Consider the following 15,562-nt stretch of genomic DNA (forward strand, 5'->3'; position numbering starts at 1 on the left):
AGTTGTGACCTGGTGGAAGCCGAATCAGCCTTGGTGGCGCTGGAGTTGGCCTGGGGTGTGGCGGGACTGTGGCTGATCTCACATCATACCCTAGCAGATCCCAGCCATCATCGATTGAATTCAGCCTTGCGCCTTCTCCATCCCCCAACGATCCTTCAATTTCCACCACAATGCACCACGCTGCGACCTGCATGGATTCCTGGCCTCTGCTTCGAAAATAGAGCCATTTCACCCAATAAGCGCTAAGCGCGCGGCAAAACGGAGGCTGTGCCGCCCCTTACCCTATGCGGCTCAATCTTCCGGACTGCCGTCTCAGACCTGATCCTAGGCAAGCTTCAGATTCGTATCCCAAGACAAGACACGGGCTCCTCTGACTGAATCGGCCGCGAGTCTGTAACCATGGCCTGTAATGGCCTCTTCTGATCTCTCTTACGGCTCAGAAGCTATTGAGACCACTGATCAATGGGTTTACTATACTACTATATCTTTCTAGTCCTGGATTACCATGACCTCTCGATGCTCATCAACTAACCCTAGGCCATCCGTACGCATCCGCACTGTTTCCCACGTATCATCGGGCCTCAGCCCTCAACGAGACCCGAAGCACCGGGATGGGCTTACCGCAAAGAAGGGCTCATTTTCTTGGCATCTGGGATTATGGTAACCCGTTGGGACGACAAAACTAAAATCTGACTAACGGGCCAACGCTCCCGCTCTCGGCTCCCTGCAAAGTCCGACAATCACTGGGGGGTCCTTGCCTGCCGCTGCACGTCCTTCGTGGCTAGCTACCGCAGGTTTCTCACGTGGGTCTAGTCTATCCCGGCCCTGGCTCGGTGCATCCTTATTTGTATCTTATAACAGTTAGTGGCGCATTGTGGCCTTGGTGGGTTGGGGGGGGGGATGGTGTTTAGCCAAGACTAGTATTGTGGTCGTGTTCCTTCTCACCTTCTCCGGGGACTAGTGGCCTCCATGGGGCCTACTCCTTGCTGCAGATCATCGGTTTCCGGACTTCGCTTCCTACTCTATTTTTGGAACATCTTGCCTGTACATGGCAATGTATTTCTCGGTGATAATAATGCGCGAGGATACCGAGGCCATTGCTTGGCATTAGCCAGAGGAGGTCACAAGGCCCTGGGGTATTAGTTGGTGGGTTGAGGCTCATCTCACGGTCGGCCTGTGCTTTAGGAGAGTTGCCCGTTGCTATCCTGGCTTGGCGACAACTGCCCGTATTTATGAGTTGAAAACGTGTGATTGACGCTTCCCTGATCTGGTGGCATCCTTCTTTTGGTCCTATTTTGGACTTTGTCTTAGAAGCTCTCCTCGTCTTCTAGGTGTTGGCGAACCCGGACTAATGGGTTGCGGCTATAAGCTCACACAGGTTACACTGACTTTGCAGAGACTTGGATGACGGTCGATGGCAGGTTGAAAACACTCCCAGTGTGGCCTTGATCATCTGTCCCACTTTGTATCGGGGCCCAGATGGTAGACTTATTGGCCTTGGATCTACGAAGGAAGCGACGAGGGTGAAGTCCCGACTATATCTCAACGAGAACCCGCGATGTTCAGTTGTCTGCTTAGCCAACACAAGAACTCTCGACATTCATTCAAAGTTTTCAAAATACTACGATATCAACAGAGTCCGTGCATCCGCGAAAATGTCGTCCAGTTCTTCACGAAGATCCGAGTCAATGGGTTCTGATAGGCCAGCAAGGGTTCAGGTAAGATATTCATCCTCCATACCACTATTATGTTCCCGATCATCCTATGGCTTTCTTTGCTCCGTCTTAGGCACGCAGGGCCCAGTCCAAAATCCCAGTCCTCCTTTGCTTATGGCCACAAGCTAACCTTATAGAAATCTGTCCAAGAAATAATCCAGTCGCTGCTCAACCACCGGGTCAATACGCTGACAGAACTCTGCCGCATTGAACGCATAGCCGCTTCCTGCGACAACGAAGTCGACGCTCAGGCATTCCAGCAACCTATGACTGCTGCCTGGGCACATTATGTGACGAGCCACCAATTTCTCACTGAACTCCGCGGGTTGACCAGAAGCTACCCTTTCAGTGGTGACATTATTTCAGACGCCCTCAGTCGTGTTAGAGCCGACCCCGAGAGCAACCGCAGCTGGAACCTGGCCTGGTTGTGCCTCATTAAGATCCGGGAGGATGGCCTCATCGGTAGCTATGCGACAACCGAAGCATCGAAGCCAGAGATGTGGGGAGCCGCGGAGCCCACCGCCAACGATGTGGCTCAGTTGGCAGGATGCTTTGAACAGGAGTGGAAGGCAGCGGTTCAGAATATGCTGCGGCACTGGAAATCCGAACCAACTTGGTACTGAGCCTGAGACTCATGCGTTCTTTGTCGTAGGCAATGTTGGTTTGCAATGCTGGAGGATGTCTGTTTGTCGGGATAACTAGGCGTCTAGGACATGGGATTTAGATGGCTTTGATAAGTCGAAGCGGAGTCGCGGTGGGTCATATGGCGTACAAAGACGAGGCGGATTTATTGTGTCATTTAAGAATTTCGATCGCTCTTATAAAAGTATCACTGCAATGTAAAGCTATACGCAAGTGTAACGCTTCATGTTACGAGTCTCGCAACTCTCAACCTGGCAGTGTGAGTACCACAGTTGCAAGTACCTGCAAACAGAAAATTGGCCCACTCAGTTCCGACATCCATATTGTGTTTATAGACGTGCGCCATTTTCATCAGTCTGTTGGGGAGAGTTTGCCTTAGCTGATCTCAAGGTTGTTATCGCCGGCTAGTTATTTGATGCCACCTCGAACGTCGTTGATGAACTGTATCAACTTGGGGCCGATCTTCCCTGCTAGGAACTGATCACCCTGGCTGTTAGGATGGACACCGTCGCTCTCTAGCATAAAGTTGGAAAAGCCGCCGGCCCGTGAGCAGTCGGCAATGACAATGGGAGAATCCACCGTTGTTCGCTGCTGTACCCAGCCTGGGATGGCGTTGTTAAGGGCCTCAATGGTCGGGTCGCTCCAGCTGGTTGGAATCAACTTATCCACCTAGGAACATGTGCGTCGGCGTTTGGCCAGAAAAATGAAGAATAGTTACATGGTAAGTAGAGAGCATGACTTACGATGACCTTGACCCTGGGATTCGCGGCACGCATGGCATCGAGCATGATTGTGTACGAGCCGATGATGCTCTCGACGTCCCGCTTGCCAATGTTGACGTCGTTGGTGCCGAGCATGAACTGAACGATATCGGGGTTGGTGTTCCGAACCCAGTCCACAATGTTGTTCCTTGCAATATCATACGCCTGCCAGCCCGAGTGGCCTTCATGGTTTGGATCAAAACCTGACGGCCTTGAGCACTTATCTTGGAGGGTGCTCATGGTACCGACAAAGTCGACACTGCCTGCCAACCCGGTTGATATGATTTGGTCCCACACAAGGGGTCTCCAGCACGATATCTCCGTAATGGAGTCACCGAGCAGCACTATTTCGATCCCCCGCTAAAATCAACCTACTGCTGTGAACGTGAGGGGTTGCCGTGAGGTGGTTACTCACTGACTCTGACCGCCTGTGAAGCCGCACTGGCCGCAAGACCAGCGAGGACCGGGAAACTGGAGAGTTTCATTATGATAACGGGCTCAGCTTCTGAGTTCTGGTATAGAATCCTAGGGAGTAACCAGATGATCGTGCATGAGTATCCCTGAGGGCCGCGCTACGGTCCTTTTGAATCATTCCTCTCATGCCCCATCACATGCCCTGGACGTATTCAGGCTGTTTCTAGGAGCAAATAGGAATGTTTCTGTCTCTCTATTATTTATCAGAGATCCGGGAGAGCTGGAGATAGTAGTAGGTCCCGTGGGCCGCAGCTCCACCTTCCAGGCGCACCATTCGGAGCGTACAACGAGCTTACATGACTAAGACATGTTTCGAAACCCAGAACAAATTGGACCGACGACTTTATCCTCTATTTACCCAGTACATTGCGGCAAGAATGAAGATAGTCAAGTGGGGTGTGGGGTTTAAGAGCACCTATGGGAATGAGTGGGGATGCAATGTAACTCCCGGGTACCCTGCGGGGTTGGCTTATGATTGTGAGCGAGTAGCGCGAATCATATACTCGTGAAAGACTCTCTTAGAGATTTACAATGCTACTCCCTTCCCATCTGTCCCTGATCGGGCGCTGACATTTAGTTACCGTATAGACGTGCACTGGATCGATGGTTAGCGAGCAAATAGTTTCATCCTACAGCTCAATTTCTGGGCACTCATAATTTGGTGAAATACTCCCTTCAGGGGTAACGGAGGCATCTGACAATATGTATTGCTAAATTCTAGCCCGAGAGGGCTATACTATCCTCTTCAGAATAAGGGAGCATTTTGACTACAACTGGGTGACTAGTCTAACTAAGGTAATGTGGGTGAAACATAGGGAAGCGGTCGAAGTGCCTGTGTCGTCGGATCTAGGATTGGAAAGTTCGGGAGGTCACGTCCGTGTCTCTGCCAAGGCCGAAGCGTAGTCATCTTGCAGGCGTATTAACTCTAAGTATGGACTTTCCAATGGTTTAACATCTTATTAGGTTTCGAGGCACCATAAGAGTATAGATAAGTTGGGCCATCCTACTGTCCGAAGGGAGAGAAGGGCGAAGGATTGAGCGGGACACACTTGGGTATTGATCGGCCCCTCTTACCTTGTCACTAGGCACTTCACTGTCGATTACATCAATCTGGGGAGTAAATATCCAATTTTATGGCTAGATCGTTTACGTCTCATAGGTGCGCATGAAGTATAAACATGCTTGGTGGCATCCCCTGCTAGGGAGGAGAGTTGTGGGTCATCCGTCTGCGAGACGCGATCTTGCCCAGAACGCAGTGCAGCGCCTCTCGCGGCCTTACGGCCCCCGCATGGATCCCGGATAAAGACACCGGATATCCTGCCATGTACGGAGTAGTATACAAAGTGTCAAAAAGGCGGGTACGATGACCCTAAACATGAAGCCGGGCCACAGCCGGGCCACAGCCGGGAGGGGTCGAATTGGGAAGAACGGTTGGGTTGCTTTTCGTTCATCGGGTGGTAGAGGAAGTCTACCCCACAGTGTGCTCTCCGTGATCCCCCAGACGAGAATAGTGTGGAGTTGACAAATCGCTGATCAACAAACCCCCCTTGTCAATGATCACTAGCAACCACGGTGGTGCTCAACTCCCGGCAAGAGGATCCAGCTAGAAAAGGCCACGGGCGTTTCTGCTATCGACTGTTGTTGACCCCTTGTTTCATTGATATGCCACAAATTAACAATGTCGAAGCTTACTACTTCTGTCAGCGTGGCCTTAGTCCATGCCACTCTAGTATCGGGTGTGCGAACTTTACCTGATTGCTCCAGTGGTCCCCTGGCCTCTAATGGTATCTGTAATACCACAGCTCCGCCTGCTGAGCGGGCATCAGCCCTCGTCTCGGCCATGAACACTGACGAGAAGCTGGACAACCTCGTCAGGTCAGTCCCAGCCAATGTCACCCACCGATAAAGGCTTACTTACTCTATCTAGTAAATCACAAGGTGCACCACGTATCGGGCTCCCGGCATATAACTGGTGGAACGAAGCCCTTCATGGCGTCGCGTACGCGCCAGGAATTGACTTCGCCGACTCGCCCCCTTTTGATACCGCGACTTCATTTCCCATGCCCGTTCTTATGGCCTCAGCGTTTGACGACGACCTCATCGAGCGTATTGGAGCCATCATTGGTACAGAAGCTAGGGCGTGGGCGAATGGGGGCTATGCTGGCGTCGACTATTGGACTCCAAACGTCAACACATTCAAGGATCCACGATGGGGCCGCGGCTCGGAGACTCCTGGCGAGGACGCCCTTCGTGTTAGCCGCTATGCTCGGTCAATGGTCCGTGGTATGGAAGGAAACGGTACGGAACGCCGCGTTGTCGCCACCTGTAAGCATTATGCTGGGAACGATTTTGAAGACTGGAATGGCCATACGCGACACGACTTTGACGCCCAGATCTCTCTCCAGGATCTTGCAGAATATTATCTCCGACCCTTCCAGGAGTGCACCCGAGATTCCAAGGCGGGCTCAGTCATGTGCGCCTATAATGCCGTTAATGGGATCCCCTCGTGTGCGAACGAGTATCTCATGCAAACAATCCTGCGTGACCATTGGAATTGGACCGCGAGCAACAACTACATCACCAGCGACTGCGAAGCCGTACTAGATGTATCGGCCAACCATCACTACACTGAGACGAACGCTGAGGGAACCGCCGCATGCTTCCAGGCTGGCATGGATACGAGCTGCGAATATGAATCAAGCTCCGATATCCCCGGCGCGTGGGATCAAGGGCTCCTAACTGAGGAGACTGTCGACCGAGCATTGCATCGTCTCTTCGAAGGTCTCGTGCGTACCGGCTTCTTTGATGGCGACAAGTCCGAATGGGCGTCTCTGGGATGGAATGATGTCAACACACCCGAGGCTCAGTCGCTCGCACTCCAGGCTGCGGTCGAGGGCACAGTGCTTCTCAAGAATGATGGCATCCTTCCGCTGGACTTTTCTGCAGAAGACAGCGTTGCGCTCATAGGATTCTGGGCCGGCAATGTGACCAAGTTGCAGGGTGGCTACAGCGGTCGGGCAGCTTTTCTCCATTCGCCAGCTCATGCAGCCCAGCAACTTGGCTTGACTGTGCACACAGCGACGGGGCCAGTACTTGAAGACAACTCCGGAACGGATACGTGGACGGAAGACGCAGTGGCTGCTGCTGAGAAATCGGACTATATTCTCTATTTCGGTGGCGTGGATACGTCTTCAGCTGGGGAAACAAAGGATCGCTATAATCTTGATTGGCCGTCTGCCTAGCTGACTCTCCTCGAGCGTCTCTCCGAGTTGGGGAAACCACTTGTCGTCGTCCAGATGGGCGATCAGCTTGATGACACTCCATTGCTCACCAACGATAATATCGGGGCCATCATGTGGGCTAGCTGGCCCGGTCAGGATGGTGGAACTGCCGTGATGGAACTCATCGGCGGTCGCAGCAGCCCAGCTGGGCGACTTTCTGTTACGCAGTATCCTACTAATTATACGGACGAGATACCTATGACGGAGATGAGCCTCCGGCCCACGCACTCGTCTCCGGGACGAACGTATCGGTGGTATCCCACGCCAATCATCCCTTTTGGTTTCGGTCTTCATTATACATCCTTCAAAGCTCGCTTTGGTAACTACCTGAGGGAGCTCTCCATCCAAGAACTTGTTGCCAATTGCGACACCGAGTATAAGGATACTTGCCCAATGCCCCCACTAAGTATCAGTGTCTCCAACACCGGCAACCGGGCTTCCGACTTCGTTTCTCTTGTATTCATCAAGAGTGAAACTGGGCCGGAACCGTACCCAATTAAAACACTCGCCGCTTACGAACGTCTGCGGGATATTCATCCAGGCACGAATGCTACGGCCAAGCTCCCATGGACGTTGGACAATATTGCGCGGAGAGATGAAGACGGGAATCTTGTGCTATACCCGGGCACATACACCGTGATACTCGATGAGCCGGCTCAGGCAACGCTTAATTTGACGCTGACCGGATCCAAGGCCATACTTGATAAGTGGCCTGCGCCTCAGGACTAGGTATATGACTGGGTTAATTCGGGAAGAGCAGTCGAGACAAAGTCTATTGACACGGACATAGGAGCAGGCCGAATGTTTAAATTGTGGATGACTGTGGACTCATCCTGATACTGCGACATTCTACAATGTCGGAGCCCATGCTTCCATGCTTCCATGCGTGCTGTCGCGTGTAATCCTTTCAGATAGCGTGAGAGGTAGGGAGTTGCTCGTGACATAGCCTTGGCATACACTCAATTATACCATCTATTCTACCTAGGCGCAAGCACACACAGTCTTCTGAAACGACATGTATTGGGGCATACTATAGACCTATGGGAGCATGTATAGTCTATGACAGCATTCCCGTATCCTCCGTTGATGCTTAAGCGGGTGTGACCTTGAAGATGGCAATATCCCACAGAGCCACATGAAAGGTGAGACCATCTCCATGGCCCTCCTCTCCGGAGTAAAGCTCCTTCCAGTTATACGAGCCGGAGTCGAGACCCGGGACGTCGACAAACTTGACGGAGAACGTGCCTCCATAGATACCGGCCACAAAGGCGACCACAAAGCCATCACTGAGCTTACCGGACCAGTAAGGGTAGAGGACTCCAGGAACAGGAGCAAGGGCGTTGGGGGGCTGGAAGTAGCCGGCGGCGATACCAAGTTCGTCCTGGTTGATGTCGATAATATCCTAGGGCTGTTAGCCATCTTTGTGCCACATGTAGTGCCATGTCAACATATGTAGTACCTTGTTCTTTAGGATGTTCAGCGAGCTCTCTGAAATGGTGCTGAGATCGGTACCGATCACAAGGGGCGACTTGGCTATGGCCCAGAGACCAAAGTGGAGGCGTTCTTGCGCCTCTGTGAGTACACCGTTACCAACAAACTAAATCAATAGTCAGCACGTGTGCTCCATCTTGAAATGTAATGTGTTTTCAGAAAAGACGGGTCGACCCACCAACATGTCAAGATCGTTGAAACCACCAGGCCCAGAGTACCCAGAAATATCACCCGCGCGAGCCCCAATCCTTAGAACAGACAACCAGTCACCCCAGTTGTCGCCTTCAATGCGCCAGGAGTGGCCGTAGTCGCCACCCCAAGTCCAGACCTCGTTTCTACCCCACTGGCAGATGTTGAACAGGATGGGCTTGGTATCTGCTACGCTCTGCAAGGCGTCACGCATAGTGGCATACCGCGGCCTTGTGTCCACGCTTACATCCAGACATGTCTGGGGGGGTGGCTTAACGTGGCATGGGGTGAAGCAGTTATCGTGCTTCCAGAAATCAATATCCCAAAACGCCAGTAGCTGGGCATCCTGGACCTCGTGCCCCTGGGATCCGGGGTAGCTTGCGCATGTCTTTTCACCCGCGCATCCGTAAAGACCGAACTTTAAGCCTAAGCTGTGAATCTGGTCGGACACGGCGCGAATACCATTAGGCCATTTGTCGGGGTCTGGAACGAGGTTGCCTGACTCATCTCGCTCCTTGGTAGACCAGCAGTCGTCAATGTTAATGTATTCGTATCCAAGATCCTTGAGACCCAGCTCGATGAACTTGTTGGCAGTGTCAAGGGCATATCGCTCCGACGCAGCATCACATTTAGCAACATTCTAAGGTGCTATCACGTTAGAATGGTCGTACTCTGATGTCACGGTGTATGAAGGCACGTACCCAGCTGCTCCACCCCATGTGCGGCGTTAATCCCTGGCCATCGTCCCAACGACGCTCGAGAGCGGCAGCCCTACCCAAGATAACCAAGTGCCCGAGACTGATAGCCTTGAAGAATTTTGACATATGCATATTGCGAACAAATCCTTGGATGGGACTGATGGGATCGTAGAAGATGCAGGTTGGAGCGCCTAGCGGGTAGAAAATCCAGCGTTGAAGCCGCTGTGTAGATCCTAGTATATATATCCTTCAAGAGTATGACGCAGTTTGGGCGGGGAAGGGATGCTTGAGAGGAGGTTCAATGTCTTCAACCCCACAGATCGGCCGGGTAACATCAAGAGCATCCCTGTCGAAGCGCACTAATACCTTCCTTGTCTGGCAGGATGCCTCAATAAACAAACCCCGAAACCACGAGTGATGCCGATGAGGAAACAAGGCGCTCTTCCTGCGAGCAGTGGAATTTACTAGCACTCGCAGGTCTAGTAGGGGTCTTTCCCGAGCTCACGACGTGAAGAATTCGTGCGCCATAGTGCAATCTACAGTAATGCAGAGCCTATATCGCCTCGGAACTGCGTTGCCGGCGGAGTGATGTGCTGAGGAGATGCCATTTCTCTCACACCCCCGCAAAATGCTTCTGGACACTCGAATTCCCATCATAAACACACACCGGGCCATTTCCTCAAAATCCTGACTGCCTGTACCGATGATAAGACTAGACGGATAAAGCTTGGCCAGGAGTGGCGACGTCAAAGAGAGGACCCAGCGCAGCAAGGCCAGAAACGCAACTGGGAGTAGACATTGCCGGGATTATCGAGCTGCAAGCAGGGGTACTGTTAATGCCCTTCAACCGCCTTTAACATCACCCATGTTTCCGCTGAAGGCACTGACACCGCCATGTCGTATCCTCTGAGCAAATCTCTGATCGCCACATCTCACGAGCTAGGGGCTGATGCTAACATTCTAACTAGGTTTGCGGTGTTAATCAGTACCATCCTGACACCAAACGCACCCTGTCTGGCTCAAGTCTTGGGGGATCCCTAGGCGCCCTCATATACAAGCTAATGACACGATGAGACACTCGGCTAAACTTTACGGCCAGACGTTGGAATACCTGCAGAGGAACCTGCGGTAGGTGATACAGAACCATCACGTCCCAAGCATAATTGTTAGAATAAAAAGAAGTAATAAGTACGGCAGTGTAGCCTTAATGTCTCTAGATACTTTTTTTTCCAGCTTGAGATAAGCCGCAAATGCTGTTCTATGTACCTTCTGTCTGTATATAAAATGTATACATTTAACGTAGTGAGATTGTTCATGCAGCTACCTCACCATCGTTATCATCATGATCTTCGCCTACCCAGTCGGCGCTTTCAAGCCCAGCTCGTTGAATAAACAGGGACCCAACCCCTCCAAAGAGCGCGAGACCACCAAAGAGAGTCCAAGCCAAGGCTTCGCCTTTGGGATGTATGTTGGTAGAGAGAGTGAATAAGGCACCGGAAACGAAGGGCCCAATACTGCGGCCAAGAGCCGATAGCGTTTGGGCTACCCCATTCAGCGTACCGAGGCTGGCATTCGAAGGCGCAGAGTTGTTGATCTAGACATAGTAAGCATGTGGATGGGGTGGAAGAGCCGTAGGAAACATACCAAGAGCATCACGCTAGATAGACCACCGACAGCACAAATGTTCTTGATCACCAACACAACACCCAACTCAGCGTAAACCCAGGCCTTGCCGGAGCCAATCCCAAAAGCGGGCCCGTCGTCCAGATATCCAACCCAAGGCATCAGGGCCATACTGACCCCAATTCCCAGCAACGCAAACCGGTAGCTTCCGAGATTGCCCAGTCTTGCCTTGAGTGGCTGGAAGAAGAAGGCCTGGAAGACAATTGTTGCGACGCCAGCCAAACTCTGACTGACGCCGATGATTTGCGGGCCAAGGCCTCGGCCTGTGGGAGGGTGGGCTGCCGCGAAGATGGGGTATAGACTGTTGAAACTGATGTTGCTGAGCTGGAAAATAAGGTAGGTACTGAGCAGGATGATGGTTGTCTTGTTCATCAGATCACGCCAAGGGGGCCGCTCGCGAGAAAGAGACTGTGAAGAGTCGCGTTCTCCTTCGTCATCAGACTCATCATCCTCGTCTTCTGATGCGATGGATGGCGATAGCAGAGGCCGAGTGGAGGGAGCTTGGCTTCGCGGCCACCGCGCAGCCCAGGAATTCGAACGAGACAAGCCTGGCTTGATGGCAGACTGGTCACGCCTCGAAGAGATCCATGCCGTAAGTCGCTGGAACCACTCAGGTGTCCATGAGGCAGGGGCATCTGCTTCATGCAGAGTCTCTTCGAACCAAACCCCAACGACGACGGAGCTGACAGCGAGCATGGCAGCGCCGAGAATATTGGGACCAAGGTAGGGATACTCATCGCCTAATTTTCCCACGAGGATTCCGCCAAGGGCAGGTCCCGTGATGCTTCCCAGGGAGTAGATGATAGGGAGATATATAAAGGCACGGCTTTGATTCGTTCGGTCCGTGACCTCGCCGAGGACGGTGGGGACGCAGGCGGCATTGCCGTTGAGCATGCCCATAGCAACATGGACGACAACTACCTGCCAATACTGCTTGCACAGGCCAAAGAAGCAGAAGCAGACCATGAGGGCAAGAGTGCCGGCAAGCAAGACGGGTTTGCGCCCCACGATATCCGATGCGTAGCCCCAGAGGAAGTTTGTCGAGAGCTGGGCGAGAGCAAAGGCACTGGCGAGGGTGCCGACATAGAGGCCGCTCTCCTCGGGTGGGATGTTGGGCATGGATGCGACCATCTTTGGGAGATAGGGAGATATGGAGTTGAGGGCGGTCTGCTCGGACAGGGAGAGAAAGGCGAGGAGGAGTAGCTGGCGGACTGGCAGCGGGGTCTCCTCCCCATCGCCGTCCGCCGAGACCGAGTCTTCCGATACGCTTTCAGTGTCGGAGGGTGGCCGTTGCTCTAGAGTCGTCTTGGCTGGCTGTATGGGACTGGGAAACGTTTGGTATCGATGAGAGGAGTGCGAGCGCAAACTCGAGAGGGTAGGGAGGGGTTCGCCGGCGTAGAAGGAGCCCGAGGAGGTGGTCCGCGAGTTGGCATGGCGGAGTCGATGGTCTGGGCGCGACATGATGTAGAGGCGGGCGCCGCAACGGTTCTGGCGTCACGAGTTGTGCCTCCCAGAGCCTCCAACGAGGGCCCAAGAGCGTGTGGTGATGGTTGGCGATGGTTGGCGATGGTTGGTGAATGGGCGAAGAGCTTAATACGGGCGGCGGGCTCGACGGAGGGAGGGGAACGATCCGAGACACGCGGCAGTCGGCGATGGGGCCACACCCATAGTTGGTATGTGCAGCTAACGAGAGGGTCCGTTCCACATGCTGTCTCGTGGCTCGTCTCGGTCAATGGTAGTATCAAGAAGAAGAGGGAATTAATCGCACTTTTGGAAGTCGGAATTGCATGTCTTGATGCGGCGGGGAGACTTGGCCCACTGGGCGATCGCATCATGGATTGACGAATCGAAGACGTCATGGGCCAATTTGCGCTGGCGCCAGTCCACTGGGTCAGTGGTCAGTGGTCAGTGGCCAGTGCTTACTGGTCACCGCTTCAGTGGGCTCATCACTGCCAACGGAGCTATTTCTGAACAACAGCCGTGCTAATTTCCAGCGACGATACGGATACATGTCAGGCAGCTTGAGAGTCTTCCAAGGTTTTCAATTTTCACATTTTTCGTCCACAGGGCCGGGCTCACCAGCAATCACACAAACGCCCGCAGAAACTCGACCAGCGCCATCATGGCCATGGCCTGCCCGTACGGCATGCTGGTCCGTGGGATGTCCTTGTAGTGCTGCAGGTCGTGGCCCATCCCCGTCCCAAACGACGTATTGAGCAGCTCGCCCTCAGCGCTGATGTTGTCCAGCACCGCCCGTAGCGCCTTGACAGCCATTTCCCTGTGCTCCTTTCCAATGTACCTGCGTCTCTCCGCCTTGAGCAGCCCGTACGCAAACCCAGCCGTCGCACTCGCCTCCACATACGACCCTTCCTCCTCAGGCACGTCCAGCAGCGTGCGCCACAGCCCGCTTGGCATCTGCAAAGGCGCCAGCGCCTCGCTCTGGCTGACGAGGGTGCTGATCAGGTGTGTTCTCAGCGGATCGTCGCCCTTCAGGTCCAGCAACTCGATGAATTCAGGAATCACAATGGTGACCCAGCTGTTGCCCCGGCCCCAGCGTGCGTCGGCAAAGTTATGCCCGCCGTCCTTGAACGTCCACCCGTGGAAGAAGAGGCCTGACTTGGCATCGAAGAGATACTGGATGTGCAGGAGGAACTGGCGCTTGGCCTCGGCCACGTAGTAAGGGCGATTGAGCAGCAGCCCGATCTTGGCCAGTGGGAGCACCGTCATCATCAGTGTATCATCCCATAGCTGCTGTTCGTTGACCTCGAGGTAGGTAATGTGCTGGAACCCGCCGTGTTTTGTCCGAGGCAGGTCATGGTATGCCCACTCGGCCCAGCTGTCCAGCCATGGCAAGTAGGTCTGATTCCCCGTCTTCTCGTACACGTACGCCAGGGTCAGGAACACGGCCATGGTATTGATGTTCTTGCCCTTGTGCCCCTCCTTGAACCGCGCTTGGAACCAATCCTCGATGATTTTGAGCCACCGGGCGTCGTCCGTTAGCTCATAGTACTTCCAGATGCCGTAGAGCCCAATCCCGTGGGTCCATTCCCAGTCGTTCCACCCCTTGGTGTCGATGATGCGTCCATCGTCTAACTTGAGAAGGAACTCGCCCGTCGTGTCCTTGATGTTGACGAGCTCATTGATGAGTAGCTGGACCTGGCTGTGGATGTGGTCTACGGCGATGCCCTCGACGTGAGTCGGCATGTTGAACGTCTGGTTTCTGGTTTCCGGTTGCTGTCTGATTGGCCCCGGCAGTGATTTGACACTCGACCTGGATTGAGGGGTAATAATAACTTCTCCGTGGGTGTTTTGGGGTTGGGCACTTAGAATTTAGGGGCAACAATGGCTCTTCTTAACAGACCCGCGTTGGGAAGCGGGCCACGACTGGCGGGATAATTGCCGCGAGCGCTCTGGGTCCCGGGGTATCATCCACCGACGAGAGGAGTCAGTTGTCGACCAACCCTCGACAGGAGGCAATTGGACGCGCCAAAGGGTATTTCTCCAAATATTATGTTCCCCATGACCCTCGGAGGAGCTGGAGGCGCCGAAGTGGGGGTGATATGATGAAATGGGAATGTTAAACCCGAGGCGAATACGGGCATTGCACTTTCATTGTTCCACCGTCGGCCAATCTTAACGACAAAAAACCCCAGGCAGGGTGACGCGCTGAGAATATGAAGATGGCGTGTTCTCACAGGCCTGAGAAGAGTCACAGACAGGTACGGGTGGCTATGGGGTCCTGATATCTGTCGTTTGATACTGCAAACCTTGATATAGTCGGTCCTAGTTAGCATACAAAATCCAGCAGATCTTGGACCTCAATACCTATAATAAAGAAATACCCGGACAACGCCCAAGTTTTCCAGGAAGCGCTTTCCCCATGCACCTTGCAACAGGCGCTAATAGATGCTTGTGGAACTAAATCTTGAGATTTGAACCAGGACTTGGTGAACACAAGATTGGAGGGAGGAACCTTCAACGGATCCATGGCGAGGAAAAAAAGAGAGCTCACCGAATGGAAGCGGAATGCCGTGTCCTGCGGCAAAGCACTGCTAGACCCAAGCTTTCGGAGAGAAAGGAGCTATTTTTATGCAACGTCGCTTGCTACGCCGCAGAAGGAACTGCCATCTTACGCATGCCCATCCTACAACGGGATCTTGTGTTATGCGATTCTCAAAAAGGATGGTTGCTTTTTCCCCTCTTCGGATGCACCGAGGACGATCTCTGACAGTCTACGGATACTTGCAACCATATCCTACAGGTCACCAACGTCTTTTCCCGGAATTGTAATTTCTTTCCTGCATTGGAATTCCTTCCACACAATTTTTTTGAAGACAATTCTAGCATGGGGTTTGTTCGTAAACCTGCCCATTTACAGTATGGCAGGATGAGACGTAGAGCAGAAGGATGATCCTTTGAATTTGAATAAACGATATGGTGCGACCTTCTGAATCAGTGCCCTCCAATCTTGTTATTGCGACCTTGCTTCAACGAAGAAAGATGGAGTATAAAAGAACCAGTAGATGCTCTTCTGTTTTTATCAAATCACTCATGTAGCACCTTCTACCAATCAAACTACAGACGCAGCACCAACAGCAACAACAACCAACAATCTTCAAGATGCAGTT

At 53.0% G+C, this 15,562-nt stretch overlaps 6 protein-coding genes across 6 annotated transcripts; 2 read left to right on the forward strand and 4 right to left on the reverse strand.

Moving 5' to 3' along the window:
• Nucleotides 1–1,655: 1,655 nt before the first annotated feature.
• On the forward strand, nucleotides 1,656–2,338 carry ACO1O0_001550 (uncharacterized protein; the record flags this gene model as incomplete). Its single annotated transcript, XM_083191034.1, has 2 exons — nucleotides 1,656–1,718; nucleotides 1,853–2,338. 2 exons carry the CDS (start codon nucleotides 1,656–1,658, stop codon nucleotides 2,336–2,338), a joined length of 549 nt encoding a protein of 182 aa, XP_083054893.1.
• A 427-nt stretch (nucleotides 2,339–2,765) lies between these two features.
• Nucleotides 2,766–3,358, reverse strand: ACO1O0_001551 (SGNH/GDSL hydrolase family protein; the record flags this gene model as incomplete). The annotated part of the gene is made up of 2 exons (XM_083191035.1): nucleotides 2,766–3,026; nucleotides 3,101–3,358. The coding sequence occupies 2 exons, from the start codon at nucleotides 3,356–3,358 to the stop codon at nucleotides 2,766–2,768; spliced, it is 519 nt and encodes a 172-aa protein (XP_083054894.1).
• Nucleotides 3,359–5,652: 2,294 nt separating this feature from the next.
• Nucleotides 5,653–6,834, forward strand: ACO1O0_001552 (glycoside hydrolase superfamily; the record flags this gene model as incomplete). The annotated part of the gene is made up of 1 exon (XM_083191036.1): nucleotides 5,653–6,834. The coding sequence occupies one exon, from the start codon at nucleotides 5,653–5,655 to the stop codon at nucleotides 6,832–6,834; it is 1,182 nt and encodes a 393-aa protein (XP_083054895.1).
• Nucleotides 6,835–7,963: 1,129 nt separating this feature from the next.
• Nucleotides 7,964–9,272, reverse strand: ACO1O0_001553 (alpha-D-galactopyranosidase; the record flags this gene model as incomplete). The annotated part of the gene is made up of 4 exons (XM_083191037.1): nucleotides 7,964–8,275; nucleotides 8,333–8,470; nucleotides 8,543–9,193; nucleotides 9,255–9,272. The coding sequence occupies 4 exons, from the start codon at nucleotides 9,270–9,272 to the stop codon at nucleotides 7,964–7,966; spliced, it is 1,119 nt and encodes a 372-aa protein (XP_083054896.1).
• Nucleotides 9,273–10,802: 1,530 nt separating this feature from the next.
• On the reverse strand, nucleotides 10,803–12,395 carry ACO1O0_001554 (major facilitator superfamily domain-containing protein; the record flags this gene model as incomplete). The annotated part of the gene is made up of 1 exon (XM_083191038.1): nucleotides 10,803–12,395. The coding sequence occupies one exon, from the start codon at nucleotides 12,393–12,395 to the stop codon at nucleotides 10,803–10,805; it is 1,593 nt and encodes a 530-aa protein (XP_083054897.1).
• Nucleotides 12,396–13,019: 624 nt separating this feature from the next.
• On the reverse strand, nucleotides 13,020–14,138 carry ACO1O0_001555 (Six-hairpin glycosidase-like protein; the record flags this gene model as incomplete). The annotated part of the gene is made up of 1 exon (XM_083191039.1): nucleotides 13,020–14,138. The coding sequence occupies one exon, from the start codon at nucleotides 14,136–14,138 to the stop codon at nucleotides 13,020–13,022; it is 1,119 nt and encodes a 372-aa protein (XP_083054898.1).
• Between the last annotated feature and the right edge of the window lie 1,424 nt (nucleotides 14,139–15,562).

The sequence above is a fragment of the Amphichorda felina genome (assembly GCF_050947745.1).
Source record: "Amphichorda felina strain 45539 chromosome Unknown scaffold_1, whole genome shotgun sequence".
NCBI classification, from domain to species: domain Eukaryota; kingdom Fungi; phylum Ascomycota; class Sordariomycetes; order Hypocreales; family Bionectriaceae; genus Amphichorda; species Amphichorda felina.